This window comes from Calonectris borealis, chromosome 3 (genome assembly GCF_964195595.1).
Source record: "Calonectris borealis chromosome 3, bCalBor7.hap1.2, whole genome shotgun sequence".
NCBI classification, from domain to species: Eukaryota; Metazoa; Chordata; class Aves; order Procellariiformes; family Procellariidae; genus Calonectris; species Calonectris borealis.
Window position 1 is genome coordinate 28,857,626 of NC_134314.1, and position 19,778 is coordinate 28,877,403.

Here is a 19,778-nt window from a genome sequence, read left to right on the forward strand (position 1 = left end):
TGGGAACACCCTAGCATGGGTGAATTGCAGCCTATACCAGCAGCAGCGCTCTTCAAGAGCAGATCAATATGCACTGTTCCTTTGGACTCACTTCTGGTGCTGTGGTTGAATGTGTGTCTCTTGTTTTAATGCCAAGAGTCCTGTTCAAAATGAGGCAGGTCCTGCTGATTTTGGTTGCCTGGAATGGCTGAGACAATTTTTCCTCAGACCTTCTCTCATTTGTGAGTTTCTCTTCTGCTATCCCAGGGTCCTGGGAGTCGTCATACCCTGCTATAGTTCCAGTTTGTAGTATAGCTGCTTGGATAGCTTTGCTTTCTGGTATGCTCTTTCTCTTTCCTTATAAGGAAGATTATTACTACTAGAATGAAGGAGCCTGCCATGGCAGACTGTTGAGTTAAATGATAAAAATCTTCTGTCTAATATCCATGTTGGACCCTTTTCCATGACGCAGAAGGTATCCCAAATATCTAGGGTATGAGCTGGAGCTGAGAGTAGTGGCTCTCCTCTAAATCTCTTCTGGAGTCCATTTGGCTGCCACTTTGGCGTGTTGGAGTCTGGTTTGCTGAATGCCTCTGTCTTCTCATCCACAGCTTTAAGATGTTGTGATGGGCTAGTGAGAGTAAACCCTCTGTCAGCGTGCAGTCTAAACCTCATGTCCCAGTCCTGCATTTTATTGCTTGGTGTGTCTTATAACCAGAGGGCAATTGGATCCATTTTGGGATTCTTCACAAAGTGACAACATTTCTTCATGCTGATAGCAGTTTTCTTTCCTATTTCTTCTCTATACGTTTAGGTTTGTATTGTATGTGCTGATCTATGTTACAGTATATGCTACAGTATAATAGATCATGAGCTACATGAGACTGTAAATACATTATGTGTTCACTGTGCTCAAATAAAACTATAGAACATCATATGAGAACACTTTTGTTTAGAGTATTGATAGAGCTTGGATAAGCAGTAGGAATTTAGTTTTTGGACTTTGCAGGGATCTTTGGCCAGCCTTCATCCATCTTCACTGAAAACCTGTAATATGTGCTGCAGTGGTATACATATAAGTATGGATTTCTCCCAGTTCTGATACAGGCTTACTGAATTTCTTTTCTCCTTGGTATACGTATTCTTTACACTGGGATCCTAAGCTGCCATTATGATCAATAGAGATCTAGCCTATACAGTCAAGAGTGGCTAGAGAGTGGTTTATTTAATGAGCCTCCAGGTGCCTACATTAGGGTAAACTGAATTGCTCCCCAGGCTCCTCTGATTGCATTGACCTCCATTGACAATTATGGGAGACATCTGGATTTAGATGTCTGGAGCTGAATCTTATTCCTATAGATGCAAACAGTTAGTTACTATTCTACTTTTGTTTAACTTTCTTAGTCGTTTTTTATTGTACCGCATGCTGAATTTGTGTCTCCTTTGCAATCTGTTAACACTCTTGCATCTCTTTCAGTGATAATGCTTTCTGTGTTCTCCTTTCCCATTGAATGTTTTGGGGACTTTTATTCTCTGTCTGCCACTTCTGATAAAATGAATAACCCCGTTGCTTTACTGCTTATCTTCCGCTGAAAGATACGCTTCCAAGTTACATCAGTTAACTTCTCTCCATCTTGAAATGTGAGAAACACTAATTACTAATTGAAAAACATCAGCAGAAAAATCTGAAACGTGTCGGTGTGCATGTAGTTCTTGGAGTACCAGCAGTGCGATGTGGTTTTTTTTCCTAACTGAATGATATTCCTTGGCTTAGAAATTGATTGTTGGATTTTTTTTTTAATCTCATATTAAACTCTCTAAATGAGTGTGTTATGGAGTAAATATTTAGTAAAGGATTTGAGATTGTTCTCTGATATTAGAAAGACTTTTCTTACGAGTTCCTTAAAACCGTAGAGAATGGTCTGCAGAAAACTGTTGAAAATAAAACATGTTTATAGTAATTGGGTTTATTGAGTGTTCATTTGTTATTTGAAGGAATGTACCAATGTATTTTTATAGATACTTAAGAAAAGCGTGGTATCTTTTATGGTGCTGTCAAATATTGCCATTTTAATGCAGCTGTTTAAAATAAGATTTAATATTTTCTTCTATTTAAAAACAAAGCAACAGAAGTTCTCATCACCTGTTCAGTGTTAATTACCATCTAAGATATTTATTTTCTTGCTATAATTTCCGATTTCCTTACAATTCTTGATTATAATTAATAAACATGACTATTTCTTTGTGTAGTTGTTACATTTGAAATGACAAGGAATTTACACCTCTATGCTCAGTAACACTCTGAACTGCCAGCACGAAACTTTTAATATTTTCAATAAGATTGTGTATTAATTTGTTAGTGGAATTCTGATATGGGTGAAATTGTCACCCACAAACTGATTTTTGCCTTAAAAAGGCTGTTCTTTCTCTCAGATTTTTCTTTTTTTTTGGTAGTGTTGCTTACTGAAAATTTTGCAGTAGGTTAAGCAAATATTTAGCAAAAATAATGATTCTTGGGAATATCGAAACAGTGATATTCATAGATACATAGCATTTTTATCTTTTTCTACGTTTGTAATTTCTGGAAATATTAATGATACTAGAGAAAATGACTAGTGTAATTATTGAAGTACTATGTGAAATGTAGGCAGTGGAGTACTTAGGCATTGTAATCCCATAAAGAATTAGGAGATTGGTGCAGTGTAACATGGAAAGGATTTATTTCTTTCAGATATATCTATCTTTCTATTCAAGAAAAATGCTATGTATAGGTGATACTACACCAAGAAGATTATGCTAAGGGAATCATATCATGTTCTGCAGAAATAATCTTTAAGTAAGGACTGCTGTGTAATTCTGTAATCACAAAGATATTTCAGTTTACCAGAAGTAGAAATGAATCAAGTATTATAATAAAAATCACTTAGTATTTTTTTTTCCTACACTTACTGGTGAACATTAAAATGAAGTCACAATTTTACATGCTTTTAACTGTTGTTTAAAGTAGTCTTTAAATTTTTTTACCTTTATGTCCTCCACAAGCTGTTATACCCATGGAAACTTTGTTTTAGTGGCAGTCTGCAAAAGAACGGAAGTTCAGAGGCTTCAGTTTGTTTTGAAAGCAACTCCTTCATGGTTTACTTCAAGCAATCAAATCTGAATTTAAGTGTCTCTTCTTTCACGATATGTTTTGAAATGCATCTTCTGTATCAGAATTTTTTCAATATAATGTACATGAAACATCAACAGAATTAAAAAAAAAGTATTGGTAACTTAGATACAGAAAGAAATATTGCAATGTCTTGAAGTAGCTAATAAAATCTTTCATAGATGACCAAGCGTGTGCCTAAGAAAAAACATGTTGTTATAGGAGATGGCTTTAAGATGTGTTGTGCTGATAATTTGATTCAGTGTCTTAAGGCAGAAGACAGCCTGCTGTGGTTTATTTTATACTTTTCCTGCTTCAAAGTCTTGGTCCATGAAAATGAGTGGAGAAATAGTGTACTTAAATTGTATATTTAGCTAAGTTATATTAAGGCAAGCTTAGACCACTGTATATAAAAGCCTACATTGTCATATTTTTGCGTGAGTGGTCTGGGGTATACAAGGAATTTGATCAAAACTTTTCTGATTTCCATGCGGTAGGTGGAGCCATCTTCAGGGCGAAGCAGTTCTTGCCTCATGTGGTTAGGAAAATCTGAAATAGGAGGGGAAGGGGTTTTTTGTACTTGATTTGAATCAGTCTGTAATGACTGCTGCACAGCCTATTAAAATTTTCCAGCTCAATTTTAGTCGATGTCTCTGATCTGTACCTTAAAGCATAGAAATAGCGCTACAGGTTGAGAATTTAGGATAAATTGAAACTTTTTGTCATTGACAGATGGAGCGGCATTTATTTGTGCTCGTAAATGACAACTGTGCTTTGGAAAAGATAACCTCAAGTTGAGGTTATTTTAAGAGTGAGCGTTAAAAAAAAAAAAAGTTTCTTGGAAAAAGATATGCCAACTAAGCAGTGTCAATAGTAATGATTTGAGCGACTGCCTAGGAAATGGATGAAAAAGTGAATCAATTATTTCAGAAGATACACAAGTTTGTGCAATGAATTTATGAATTTGTTGCTGTTATCCATACAGACTCAACAATTTTAGGCAAGAAATTACCCAATGACTGTTTAAAAAAAGGTGTTAAACCATTAGTTCTTTGAATTTTGCAGAGTTGGAACTAATCTGGTGGTCAGCCAAGAAGCTAGACAAAATTACTGCAGTCATTTTGCTTAGTTGTTAGATTTTAAATAAATAAATCTCCCAGATCTGTAAGGAATAGATGCATAAAAACTTACACGAGTGTATAAAAGTAGTTAAACTGAAACATGAAAGTTTTGCGGAAGTGTGAACCTGAGCAGGCAGGGCTTGGAAGACCTGTCAGCAAATTATTTTCCATCCTAATACACGTGCTAAATATCAGAATTTATAACAAAATTTATGGAGGACCCAGTTCTATTTCCAGATACTAATCTGCAAATATGACAAGTGATATAAGGAAAGTAGCTCTCAGTGATGACATGACACTTACTCTGCAGTGGCTGGAATGCCTTGAGAATGTTGTTTGTTATTGTTCTCTTTTGAAAGTGTATTCAATTGTATCAAATTGATAATTGTGAGGCATACATGACCCATCCTTCCCTGCTTTGTTTGATGAAAGCTTTTCTTCAAAGGAGAGCATATACCTGCCAGACGGTATATGTACATCCACTTGATGTACATCCTCATTCCATATCCAAAGATCTTGTGTGCATTTATGAGATCAGAATTTATTGAAAATAACATTTCCTTAAATTCCTATCTGAAACATAGTAATCTGGTATTACGCTATACCACTTGCAAATTTGTAGCTTCTGTATCTTTTTTTTAATACCTTTTTATTTATACCTTACTTATACCTTAGTTTATAACTTGTATGTCTTCTAGTGAAGGCTGTATAATACAGTATGTGTGTCTTAACTAACAGTTATAAGGCAAATTAACCTGCATTAGTCTGCTACTCATGTGAGTATACCACATAAAAGCAACATGTAAGTTCCTTGCTACAGTACACTCATCTATACCCCGTGAGCTGTCCCACAACCTCCTTGATTCTGGCGTTGGACTACTGGTTTAGTCCCGCTAATCAGAGCTAACAACTTAGTTTCTTATAGGGAGAAGAAGTCTAAGAAAGCCTCAGTGTCACCTGTTCCGGGATACCCAGGATCATCATTAGTACATTCAGTACCATACACTGGACACCTCGGTTCATTACAACAAATACTGATGCAGAAAAACTCAAAACTACCCACTTGTCATTAGCAGTGCACTTCAGACCAGGCATCATGTGCATCCTACAGCCATGCCTGGAGGGAAGAGAAGTCATCAAAAAAATTTATATATTCAGGGACCAAGTTAAATCTCAGACAATTGACTTGCAGTCTTTTAAAACAAAAATTCATACTGCTGCTAATCCCAAGATTTGCACATTCCAACATCAAAGTGATAAATTTTGATAGAGATGTTGTTAAAGCGTTGCCTTTGCCTCAGCTTCTTGGCTTCAGCGTGAACCAGTTCATTGCTTAAACGAGACATATTTCTTGATCCCTTTCTCCCTCACCAAAGGCATGACCCATTCACCCAGCACATAAATTACAAATGCTTTGCAGATTTTGGAAAGCTCAGGGAGCTAAATAGAGGCAAAATAACTGAGATAGTTGAGATGTGGGCCAGACAGTTAAGAAGTTGCAGAGAATCCCTGCTCTCAGGTATTACCAGCAGTAGGTGATCTAGTACATGTAGATACTTAGTAGTATAATGATGTTGCTTTAACATTGCTGTTTTATTGTAACTTTGGCAGTAAGTTTCCATTGATATTTAGCACAGACTATGGTGGGATGTATATGCATACCCAGTTTTTCTATGATAATAGAATCATTTTTGCCTTCGTATTCTTTTCTTTCATCTCAATGGAAAGTGTCACACAGAGTACAAGGGAAATGTACACACTCCAGCAGCATCATTATTGTTGAGCAAGTTTGTATCAGGCTTCAATAAAACCCTCAAAAGTTCTTATAGGGCCATCACCAAAAAAGTGATTTTTCAAATCACTTAATTTGAGTTTTCACCTTTTACAGTTTTTTGCCATAATGACCTTATAGTAGATTGCAGTTGGAGTATACTGTAATAGTAGTTTTACAGGTTTTTAAATTGTTTTTCTGAAATATTTTAAAACCAAGCAATTTATAAGCAGTTAAAATAACCCTGCAAACACCTACGTTCATTATGTGTGCTGCACATAATTTGTTTATTTTGTTCAAGGAACTGTGAAAATCCTACCATTTCAATTTGGGGCGTTAGAATAATTAGGAAGGGTCAGTTCCCTACCTCTGCCTTCTTGTTTCTGCATATTTCAACCATGTCTAATTATACCTTGGTGCTTTTGCTGGCAAAACGGATTGCTCCTGAGGGGGATTTTTCTTTGTGCACATCCTAGAGTAATAGTACTAGGAAAGAGCGAGTCTGATCATTGAGTCCATCCCCCAATGTACAGAGAGGGCTGTTCTGCAGGATGTGTTTTCTGAAATGAAATGCCACAATTCATGGTTTCTTCCCACTGGGGGTGACCACACAGCCTGTTGGATATTGGCCCTGCTAAAATCCTGTTTCGTTAATCAATGACAAGAAATGCTGAATCACAAGGATGAGAAAGCTCCTAGTGAAGCATGTAACTGCGCGTGCTAACTAGCACCGCATAGCTGTGTTATTCTTCTCTGCCATCTGTCTCTGCGAAAACTCTGATATCCAACAGGGTTACAAGAAAGCAATGAGAAAATATACAACCTGTCGCAAGGCCATGTTGTGTTATTATGTAGCTGTTGTTTCTATTTACTGGACGAGCTGCTTCTTGGCATAAAATAATGAGTTAGGTAGTAAAAGTAATTTCTGTGGGCATTAAGGCAAGTGATGTGAAAAGAACAGCTCAAGATTTTAGTATACAGAACTGCTAAAGAGGGGTGTTAATTTTCTGGCAAACTAAGCAATACATCCTGAAGCATTCAAGATTTGCTTTTCCCTTACAGAAAACTAATTTAATCTAATTTAACTGCTTGCTCAAATATCCTTTGTTAAGCAAATGAAATATGCTTTCATTCATGTTTTGCAAAGAAGGAGGAAAGGTTCCAGAGCTTCTGGATGGAAGAACAGGTGGCTACAGGATCACAGACTCCATCTTCAGCTTAACAGGTTCACTCAGAGGTTGGGAATTAAAATACGCACATCTTTGTATTTGATGTCTGCTGATTTTCAGGATTAGATACACCATTTGTAGCTCCCACAGGCGCAGCAGCAGGACTCGGCCAGCAGCTGCTGCTTACCCTGCTAAGGGGAGGGTACCTGTTCCCCTGGCCCTTCCTAAGTATGTGCCTATAGCAGATCCTTATATAGTCTTACTCTTCTTTCTAATGAAGAGTTGGTAAGCCGAACTCTGTTGCTAGCAAAAATAGTGTTCATTTACTATTCAATCAAGCAGTTCTTTTCTCTCCTGGGCAAAAGGGTTGACTAAATAGGAATATTCCTACACGCTGGATCCTGCCCATGGGTGTGCTGGAAAACACAATGCTATGTGTTTTCTCTCTCTCTTTTCCTTCCCCCCCCCCCCCCCCCTCCCTTTTTTTTTAATCTTTTAAAATAGAGTAAAGTCACTTTGTCAAATGCACTATAAGGATTAAATAGCCAATGTTTATTCAGAGCTTTGGATGTCTTAAGCCTTATTTGGAAGGAGTGCTGAATATTATTCTTCTTGATACATTGACTTGATTATGACCCGCATCTCGATAGATGAGTTTCTTTTTTACCCTTCCAGAATCAGGTGCAATTTAGGATTTTATTCTCAAAGGTTGTGTATATTTTTATACCCATTTACTATGTATTTGCATATTATGTTATAGATTTTCAATTATTTATATTGTTCAAAAACTTCAAAGTGTTTTATATGAAGAAAAATATACTTACTTTTCTATTTTATTTTAGACATGTTTTAGCAGGTCAAGGTAGTTCATAGGCATGTGACTATTCTGAATTACTATTTGGAAGTCCACAGGCCAAACAGGGAACTACTTTTATCTGTAGAAATGAGTGTGTCCTTGAAGTAGTAGAGTTACCAGTTGTATACTTGAATGATTTTTCTCAGTATATTGCATAGTCTTATATTAGATATAAGAGTAAAAATTATTTTAAAGTGGTGTTTTTGAGAAGAAAACATAAGTTCTTGTGGGAGTTGTTTATATTTAATTCAGATATGAACTTTACATAAGGTTCATGCTAAAATTTTGAATTGAGCAAGAGCACAGTTGTTCTTTTATGTATTGTCATAGCTTTTTTGAGGAGAAGAGAGACTGAGGATCTGTATTTCTAAATACGATGCTTCATTATTTTATCCTACTTGGTTTTTTTAGAACTAGAATCATGGTATTTGAACAAACATTCCTTGATGTCTTATAGTAGCCAATGCAATTTAACGAGATCCGAATGTTAAATTACCTGATTCTACTACAGATTTTATGTCACCTATTGCCACATATAAAATAACATGAACTCATGTCATTGAATGTTCTCCACAGGACTTATCTAAAATGATATATTGTTAGCGCTGTACTCAGCTGCCAGATAAATGTTTGTTTGCATCTATATTAGAAGATATCATTTTATTGGAGGAGTGGGTAGTCTATTGGTAGACAAAAGAGATTTGCTAAAATCTTTCTTTTGTACATGTGAAGTATACTCTATTTTAGAATCTAGTGAATTGAACTTCAGTGCTGAAACAAAGTGTAGGTGAAGCATTATACTTTGGGAAAACAAGAATGTGAACCTGAGTAAAGAAATCTATATTTCTATTTTTTGCCCTGATAAAGCAATCAATTTATGGACATTTATGAAAGATTTTAAATTAGTATGTTTTCTCCATTTACTAACGTCATGGGTTTTGATCTTTAAATGGTCTTATCTTTAAAGCGATTACCACATCAGCTGAAAAGACCTTAAATCAATGCAGTTACACACTTCTCTTGTGATATGTCTGTAAAACACGTATACGTGCATATACAAGTCTACGTAATATAAAAATCAAAGCTAGCAGCAAGCAACTCGATTTTTTTTTTCTCAGTTTGAATATGTTTGGAAGATTTATTTTGTTGTCCAATATTTCTGTTTGCAGAGCAGATAGAATCACTGACACAATATGTAAGAATTTATTCTTTTGTTTTTATTTAGTTTGACAAAGGATATGCTTACAGCATTCGCCACAGCTATGGGAAAGAAGGAAAGAGAACTGATTATACCCCATACAGCTGCATGAAGATTATCATGTCCAATCCACCAAGTCAAGGTGATTATCACGGTAAGTTCCTTTAAAAAAAAAAAAAGTTTAAAACCAGCAGAAACCCTTGGCTAGAGAAGTTACTGCCTCCTGTAGTCTCTTAAATTATGTATTTAATTTCAAGGCCACAGTGGTCTTGCACTGTTCTCTTTAGATAGCACTTGATAGCTTCTGGTTTTATATACATTGTGTCATGCAGTGCAAGGAGACTTTAAATGTACAGATGCTTTAAAAAGTGACCAATTAGAGGTATTTTGAGATATAAATTCAATCTTACAGAAATTCTGAAGTTTGCTAGGGTGCGTTAAAATCTCCTACCTCTATGTGACTAAACATGGAAAACCTGCACTGACTTCACCGCTGTTATTCTAGAACTGTCATTCATTCAGTTGTGTCTCAAAACTAATTCTGGGACAGAAAAAATCCACTCTTATTTAAGGTGGTGGAACTTTCTAAGGTATTTATAAAGTAATATTTTTACAAAGGACTATGCTTTAAAGACCAGTTGCCTCTCATTACTTGTCTTTTCCTGTTTTTTTCACAGCTATTAAATGTGCCAGCACTATCATTGTTATTAAGGAACGAACTAAAACTCTTTTCCTGTCAGTGAATGAGAATTGTGGCCTGTTTATATTGGGGTATTTTATGTAACTCGTGAGTCTGTGGTGCCCTGATAACCATGCAGTGGAGTAATTATTTAAAAAATACCAAAAACAAACAAGAAAAAAGTAAGCAATTGTACATATGGGCAATTAACTTACTTATTAATAAGCTGTTATACAATTAGGAACAGCTTAGCTGGTCTCTTGAGTCTCTGCTGCACTAACTCCTGGGTAAACAGCCTTGTTTGTGAGCTTGCTTGTTTTTTACTGTCAGGGTGCCCATTCCGCCACAGTGATCCTGAGCTATTGAAGCAGAAGCTGCAGTCGTACAAGATCCCTCCTAGTGGAATAACTCAGGTGAGGCATATTTTGTTGGGCTCTTTCATTAATAAGGCACTGCTTTTCAATTTTACTTTCTATTTGTGTAGGAATTCTGTATGCAATTTGTCAGTATGTATTGTGAAATATCTCTTCTTATAAAAGGTTTAAACCAGAATGTTGGCTTTCTGGCTCCAGTGCTTGATTATTGTCATCACCTTTTATTGTTTAATATTATGAGTTGGTTTATTACTATAGTGGATACAATGCAGAATTTTGTTTTACTTTGTTTTACTGCACTGTGATAAAAAAGTTTAAATGAATCTGGGAATATTTTAGAGAATTTATTTTTATTCTTGCAGTGACTTGTGGAAGACTCTACTGTGTAGTCAGTAGACATAAGTAATTGTTTTCTGTAATAACCTTCTAAAATAACCTTCTAAAAACATACATTCTTAATCATCCATTGCGCTAATTTCCTCTAAACAACAAAAGAACATGAAATGCCTAGTGAAATTAAGCAGAGATTTTTAGCAGCTTTTTAAAAGGTAACATTAAATTGAAAACCTATCTTATATAGCAAGGACAATGCAGAAATACATGTATACTGAAGGACTGTGACTCCCATTGCTTGCTCTAGCAAGAGGTTAAGGCTATAAAAGGATGCCATCATCTTCATTGGAGGAAGGCGTACGGGTTAGACTTAAGCTGAGACAGTTCAGCAAGAAGTTGTGTATATTAACTGCCTGAAACTTGCTTCAGATCCATAGGAAAAACCTGCTTTAAGTTTTCATCTTTAGTTCGTGTGGAGTGTCACCATTGCTTGTCAGGCATCAACAGTGTGTTGAACTAGATAGGAAAGAATGTGAAAGTTCCACTTAAAGTAGTCTACTTTGGAAGGAATAATGAAGACACAAATTAAAAGAGAATAGTTTTAAAGCGTTTATCGTTCACTCATAGTCATTCTTGAGAAATTCTTGAAATACGCAGACTTTTTCCTAGGAATGTTTTTTCCTTTTGTTTTTTCTTCTTTTCTCCTGGTTCATATAAATAAGCATTTGACTGTCTTCCATATATCTGACCAGAATACTTTCCTTTGGCTTTTTTCCTTTTTATATGCATCAAAAATTGATGCTGCTCTGAGATTTTTATCCTGCTAATCATTGGAAAGATTGGTGAGGATTTATTGTTTTAGCTGCCTTGCTATGTGTGGGCAGGATTTAGTAGAGGTTATTTCTTCAGTAAATTTGTACAGTGGGGCAGTATCTTTATACTTAACATAGTTCCTTACTTGATGTAAATTGGGTTTTAGGTTTTTTGTGTGTGTTTTTTTTCTTTTTCCCTTGTAAAGTAGAATTGGGATTCACTAGGAGTCTTAAAAAAGTGACTAAGAAAAACTGTCTCCATCAGTGTCTGCTTTGCCTGGAAATGAACGCCGTGCTGTCCACGATTTTGTGGTGTCAGTTTAAGTGCAGTTGGGGTACAGGGCTCTGCAGTGGCCACTCCTAGTGTTAAACCAAAACAAAACACCCTCCACCTGAAAACTAATAATAATTAAAAAAATTAAAAAGAGGTTGGCTGTGGCTGGGTTTTCAGAAATTGATCTTTTACAGCAGACAGTCTTTGAGATACTCAGTAGTAGGAGGAGGAGGATTGGTTCACATCTGTCTCCAAGATCTCGAATAGATTTTATTGCTACCACTCCTCGTTGCTACATTTGCATGGTCCAATAACATTTGCATGACTAATTACAGTTCAGGATCCTTCAGTCCAGACCATGTCTTTTTAGAGTTTTCTCTGGTGCTGATGATAGTTGCTGAGTATCAGAAATGTTTTTCTTTTAGCTCAGTGAATGGTTATCAGGGTTGGATGGTTTGTCAGTCTTTTGAAACCTCTGATACAGTTGCTTTTCCAATATCTGGGCCTCAAGATTGACATTCACTCAAACTGTACCCTTTGAGTCTGTTAGACCTCCTGTTAACTCCAGATCAAATGAGAGCTTCTTTACAACCTGACAGATTCCTATTTTTAATGAATGATTCAGAGCTTGGCCTTTCAGCTATGTATTTTAATAAATGGTATGTCTTTCCAGGGGTTCAGGGCCTCTTACACTTGCTCCTTGCTTTGTTCCAAAATTGTTTTGCTGTCTTCAAATATGACTTCGTTTAGTGTCTTCTCTTGCTCTATATGCTCTAGACAAGCAGGTTGTCACAAAGTGAAAAATTCCCTTCTGTGTTGTCAAAACCAGATCAAGGTATGTACCTAAATACTTTTTCATTTCTCTCTGCCTGGTTTACGGCAGAGATAAATCTGTTGTTCTGGACTGAGGGGACACGCAAGTGGCCACAGGCACAGGACAGCAAACTCAAAAGGAGCAGGCATTTCACATCAGTTTTCCAGGACTCTGAGCTGTCTGCAATGAGTGGAAGTCTCACATCCACTTAATGAAAGACAGTGTACAAAGTAGTTGAATCATCAACAAAAGGGTGTCATGGTGTCACAGGTGAGACAATAAATGACAGCCTGTAGTGGATCTGGATACTGGTTTGTTTTTGGGGGAGAGTGTGTGGGGTGTTTGTTTTTTTAAGAATCAAGGAGATTAGAACTATACCGCTGTTTGATCGTCTCACACAGTCCGTCGCTTGCTCCTCATTCTGGTGGTGTGTTTACTGAGGTCTCAACTTTCCTTCCCAGCAAGGGAATCACTGCTGGCCTGGGAGGACAGGACAGAGTCATGTCAATACCTGCTTTGCAGCTGCTTGCAGTTAACAGTCTCAGGCATTGCAGGCTGTGGTCCCAGGGCATTCCCCAGCATTCATCTCCATGCATCTGTGATCTCCAGATCATCCTCAACTTCCCCGGATCTTCACCTCATCTTTCTGGGCTCCCAAGCCCCCATTTTTCTTCATCTGGATAGTCGATCTGCAAAACCTACGGTCAGGCTTAGCTGTTCATTATTTTTTGAACTAATGGGTGCTTGCTTCCTTTTTTGCCTTTCTAGGAATATGATGTTCAGCTGATAGTAGTTGCAACACAACAGTAGAATCCTTTTTTTTTTTTTAATTCACCAATCCTATCTATTTTGAGATAATATTAATCCTTAAAATGAACTGTAGGTTTTTGCTTATAGTGGTGTCTAAATTTTAGGAGATTAATCTTTGTTTTATTTAGTAATATATTTTTCACCTAAACTAAATGTTTTCAGGGCTACAGATTACTTATATGCTATAAGCATTAGGCATGCTTCTTTTCGAGAATGTGCCAACATCTATACCCTGGAGGCCTCTTGGGTGGATGGTTTCTGCCCTAAAATTTTTCCTATGTTTATCTGATAATGTGCGAATCTGTTACGTGGCCATTATCATGGAAACAAATGAGATTTTTAAAAGACATCTTCATGGTAGGTCTCAAGGAGCATATCTGTGCTCAAGGTCATGAGATCTTCAGAGCTCACACCTGCAATTCTGTTCATGTGCTCACCAAGTGTTTTGTTCTTGTTGAAACTTCTGTACAGTCCCATAGTTTTTGTTGAACTAGATACTCCAGGGCACTCAGCTGGGCAAACGGTATTTGTGAGAGGAGTACATCATACTTCTTTCTTCAGATGAGCGGTAATAAATGTTTCTCTCCTAAGCTAAGAAATTCACTTTAAGGGGTTGAAAGGTCAACAATTTCTGTTCCCTAATGAGATTAAATTCTCATTCTGAAACAGAAGTTTGACTGGAAACTCATCAGGCCTTCCAGAAGCATCAATCAGGATGTTGACGCTGTCCTGGCCAGAGGGGCTGGAGAAGCCATGGTAGCTCAGGCCATGCACAAAGGATTTTACATTGGTGGCTACTTTGTACCCAAATGAAACAGAACTGGTGTCTTAACCTTAATTTGTGCAAGTGTGAGTACAGATATTCATGTCTGAGTTTTACAGAGACTTAGCACATGTCTTTATCAGCAGTGCCTGGAGGCTTGCATTTCGTGTTTGGGGAACTCTTTATTTTTCATAGCTGTCTGTTGAACCCTTATGTCCAGTTCATATGCAGTGATCTGGATCAGAACTGTTACTGTTTGAGGGTGTTTCCTTTCCATTTGTTCACAACATTTTTTAATATTCATCAAGGTCCTGCTGACAAACTAATCTTAAGGACTTTTTTTTTTTACTGATGAGAGTCCCGAGGATTGTCATAGGACAATGCTCTTTTGATGTTTTATGTGTTTCACTTCAATGATCTTTGTGCTGTCTATCAGCACAAAAAACATGGCTTATTCCTGAATATATTGTGTTCATTAAGGGAATACAGACTCCTGAGTGGTGGTGGTTTATCTTCCATGAAGTAAGTTCACAGTGCTTTAGACCGTCAGAAGATTTGGATTTGCAGTACATCAGCAACCACATAAGTCATTATTTTCTCTACTTCTTCCATAAATTTCACAGGTTATCTCAACAAGTCCTTGAATCATGAAATCCAGGCCACTGTCTTAGTTGATTTCAAGTTGATTGGTAATTGCTTCAGGTGAGTTTGGTTGTTTCAGGAAAAAATTGCAAGCAGCAGCCCAAGATTGGTATGGATGCATTCCCCTTGCTGTGTTTGGTGTTTATGCCCTCTGTTTCTATGGTTTCTTTCCAAATCACTGTGCTCCGCTTTCATTTCAGTTCTGGTTCCAGGGCTTTCCCTGTCTGTCCATTCAGAAGCTGAGGCCTTTGCCTGTTCCTGCAATTTATTGTTAAGACTTTGATCAAGCGCTTCAGTTGTCCTTGAGGCTTTCTGTTTTCCAGTGTAGATGGTAGTTGGTTCTCTGTGGTAAACTGCATTCTTCTCTGGTCAAGGATTTGTTTTTTTTTCAACAGCAAGAGTGTATACTTCAATCTGACACTGTCAGAATACATCTGTTAATGTTATTTTCAACCTTTTTCACTGTTTTTATCTTGCTTATTTTGGGATATTTCTTGGATTTGAAGAACATGGAGTTTTTCTTTAGTTTCTCAAGTACTGGCCTTCTCTGCTTAAAATTTTTCCTTTATCAGACCTGTCCATTTTTATGTGAATGATGCATAGTTTTCCAAATGTTTATTTTGGATTTAGCTGCATAGTCATGAATTGGTCCCCAACTGGGGGCGACCCCAGTTCAAGCCCATGACCAAGCCCCTTTCTTGTTTATTAAGCTTGTTCCTCATGGCTATTACATGAGCCAGAATGTGGGCTGCTGTCCAGCCCATACGGTTGCGGATTTACCCAAGATGGTTGGTTTTCCAGTGCTGTTCTGAGTCTTCTGTTTCTAGGGCTGTCCTTCATACTCTTGAGATAAGGAGTACACCTTTTCCTTTTAGGTTGATAAGAGCAGGAAGTTCCTGATTTTTTTTCATACAGACAAAGCATTTGGCTGGTCTGTGGTGGAAACAAACCGCATCCACACAGTGCTTTTCCAAAGGCCTCTCTGTGCATGGGATAGGCATGAAAAAGGAAAGCTGGACCTTGGGATGATGGTGCAGAGCAAATACTGCCAGATCTCACATGACTTCAGTAATCAGTCTGAGCATTGGACTGCTTTCATTGCAGTCATTTTGTAGTACAGTCAGTAATGAAAAAAGTGATCAAAACAATTGAATATGCGAATCTGCTTGCTGTGAAGTATCTAGATCCAGCCTACTATCCCAGTCCAGATTTTCTGAGGTTGTATCTTGCCTGAGATTGTATCTGCTGAAGTCATCTTCCCGAGGTAATATAGCAGATGACTTCCAGGTCTTGCTTATTTATTATCTAGCCTGAAGCAGAAAGAATTAATCCTGATGTTTATTTCAAGAACTGAATTATTTAACTTGTATTTGTTTCACATTTTCCTTAGGTTAGGCTATTTCTTTATTTGTGATAGTAGCTTGCTTTGTTTGTTTTAAAAATGCTTCTTGGAGAAGTAATATGGTTAGCTTAGCATCTAATGTGTGAATGTGTGATTGTGTAGCATTTGAATTTTTAATATATTTCGGATCACATTTCACTTCTGTCTTTAGTGTACTGCTAATCAGGGTAAAATCTTTATGAAACCAGGTTTGACAATAGCTAATCAATTTGAAGAATATAAAGATTAAAGCATATGTTAAGATAAATACATCTGTTGTGGTGCTGTACTAAATGCACTGTAATGTGTTGCCTTCATATCTCAAATAGAAAAATAGATATGATAGGCTTTGAATTAGAGTTATTTCAAAATATCTATTATTTGTTTCTGAAAGCTTTCTCGGAGAAATTACCTTTTTCCCAAATCACTTCTATCACAATAACAAAAGCAAAAGGTAGCAAAAATTTCTGGTTCTACAATCAAGAGAAATAGAGGGTCTAAACTCATCCTTTTTGCTTTTGCTCCAATTACTGTTTTTTCTTTAGGGAAAAATGCTTATGTAAATGAGCAGTAGATAACCTCAGAAGAAAGAATGTTCTTTCTAGTACAATTGTTCTCTTAATTTAAAGAAATTAAAAAAAAAATTTCCATAACGGGATTGAATTAAAGGTTTTGATTGAGCCATTGAGCTTTGGCCAATGTTCTCTAACAAATTTAGTGTTTTGGGGGATTGGAGAGTCTTCACAGAGATGGAAATAAATAAGCCAATCTGTGCCTAGGCCTCTGATATGGCTATATGTTTCCATGAATGAAAAAAAAAACAAAAACAAAACACCAAGCAAAAAACTCCCAAATGGGCAAAAAATCCCTCAAAAACCACTATAGTGGAAAAAAACCCACAACCACACTCTCCCTTCTGATGATCTAATATTAGAAAAGTTTTAGATCATTGCTGGCTATAAAAATATTTTCCCTTGCAGCTAAAGAATTTTGCCCTAACATCAGTCATCTTCATGGTAGTGCTTTTGTAAGTTCTGATTAAATAACAGCAAGTACTGTTTAAGTAAGAGATCTTTTATTAGGTGATGAAATAAGAGATCTTTTATTAAGTCAGTATTTATTGTGGAAATATATAAAACAGAAACAAAAATACAAGAACAATTGATATTCATGATATAGACAAACCTTATGTGATACCCATTTTGTTCTTACAGTGAAATTTCGTACATCCAAAGTCCTTAAAATTTCTTTCTGCAATTCCAATTTTAAGTCTTGTCTTTTGAATTGTGGCTATAATAAATATTAAATTGATGAAGATATCATATGGCACTTCATATTTATTAATTTACCTCTTTTCATCAAATTCACATTTTTACTTAGCACGCAGATTTTGTGAGTTTTTACTGGGGAAAGAATCCCACCACAAATTAACTAGTTAAAACTCAAATTGTAAAACAGGCTACCCTTGCACATTTGCTGCCAAAAATTTTTTAGAAGCATTAGACCTTGAATCCAGAAATTGTACATCATTCAGATTTCTCAACTGGTGGCTAAGACCCCTTGTTCACTGTCCAGAATCTCTCAGATAGTTACTGTCTTTACTACATCAAAAACTGTAAATGCTTTAAAATTATTAAATCTTTCAAAGTGGACAGTGGAAAAGTCTCAAAAATAAGATTATTCAAGGAATAATAAGTCTTTGTGGCACTCTGGTGTAGATTTGCGTGCTGAAAGTTTCCATGTATTTTCTATAGATGGGGAACATTTATCGATAGGAAACAGCATTCAGCCTTTCTGTTATTTTGACAATAATAGTTAGGAGTGTTAGGAGTATGTCTTCCCTGTTTTATCTGAGACTATACTTTCTCTGACTTACTCTGTAGACCCTATATTTTGACACTACACTTCCATGGTTTGTTGGCTAAAATGTGTGCCTTGTTTAATTGTCTGTATTTGGTTTATTTTTCAAGCATGAACATGCTTATTGATTTCACTAGGACTACTTTTGCATATAAGCTGAATCAATACAATTACAAATTTAACCAGCCAATACTAAGCCTTCTTTTCTGATACTAAAATTCTCACCTATTCTGATCACTCTGATATAATGTCTCTTGATCAACCCTAGTGACTCTTTTAGTATGTGTTTATTGGTGCTGTGGTGTTACTATTACTGACACCATCAGTGAGTAGAATACTGTAGAGTATTAACATGACGTGGCTTAACATCTTAAGATGACATGACATCTTAACATGACACAGCTTAAAACTAATAATTTTAAAAATTTGAGTTATAGTATTTCAGACTACTAAATTTTCCCAATCTTCAGTTTATTGTGGGTAAGTGGAAACAAGTATTAGAAATAAGAAGTTTTATCTGGCTACTATTAGGTGAGATTATAATGTTAAAAAGGCTGTATGTGATTAAATAAGAGTGGACTGTTTAGAAATCTGATTTGAGTACTGGTAAGAAGAGAAGTATAAATGTTGACTAGTGACTGATGAATGGGCTTGTGACAGTAAAACAAAAAAACAGCATAGGAAAAGAAAACTTGAGAGAATGCAAGACAGATGCAGAAACATGGTGAGAAGCACAGCTAACCTGTTTGATAATAAAAAACCATAAGAATACCAAGACTTTTAGAGTATGTGCACAGATTTTATTATACATAGAACACAGTTGAAAGTACCTAAGGTAGATGGTTGAACTAGAAAATATATTTCTTAAAGTTTGGATTTGATATTCTAATCACCAAAAGGACGTAATAAAAACGTACGGTCAGGTGCTATTGATACTGTTTATTATTGAATCACAGTATGGTTGAGGTTGAAAGGTGCCTCTGGAGGTTATCTTGTCTAACCCCCCTGCTCAAGAAGGGTCATCTAGAGCTGGGTGCCCAGGACCGTGTCCAGATGGGTTTTGACTGTCTCCAAGGATGGAGACTCCACAACCTCTCTGGGCAACCTGTGCCAGTGCTCAGTCAAATGTGCCTTTTAGAACAAATAATATGAAAAGTAGGGTTAAAATGCATATTTTTTACTGTTGTTAAAGAGATGAATGGCATTCATTTCAGTGTGTCCAATTTAGAAGTATTTAAATTCATTAGTCAAATCTTAGACTTTAGTTCCATGAGCAGTTGATTAGCCTAAATGGGCCCTGCTAGTGTGGAAGGCAGTTCTACTCTGTCCCTGCCTGTTGAGTTTCCATTCCTTTCCTTATGCTGGCCTTATACATGGTAAAATAGTTCAAAAAAATTATCCAACTATAGGCTTACCTGGGGAAGGTGAGAAGGAATCAGTTCATTTTCAGATGGCAGGAATGGGTGGACAGAATTAGCGGCTGTGTCTTCACACTTCAGCAGCTTCAATTTATGGTGTATTAAACTACCCATGAAATTTTTATTTAGAAGAGAAAGAAGGAAAAAAGAAGCACACAAAAAAAGTTGAAGGGATAAACACACAGTTCAGGATGAGAAAACAGGAAAACAAAGAACAAACATATGAAATAAAAACGTTTCAGCTCGTTGTTCTTGAAACTGTTATATTGCAAACTTAAAATGTACATGAAGCAAATACTTCAATGTTTTTTATTTTGTAACTTTTCTTTTTTTTATTTTGAAGTATTTCAGATGCTTGCTTTCATACTTGGTAACA

General features: G+C 36.3%; 1 protein-coding gene across 1 annotated transcript in view; it reads left to right on the forward strand.

Annotated features, from left to right (window-relative positions):
* PRIM2 (DNA primase subunit 2) overlaps positions 1-19,778 on the forward strand; it is a 134,697-nt gene that overhangs the window by 101,804 nt on the left and 13,115 nt on the right. Inside the window, exons 11-12 of the mRNA XM_075145262.1 lie at positions 9,270-9,396; positions 10,252-10,334. Coding sequence (XP_075001363.1) covers positions 9,270-9,396; positions 10,252-10,334 — 210 coding nt within the window. The remainder of the gene's footprint in view (positions 1-9,269; positions 9,397-10,251; positions 10,335-19,778) is intronic.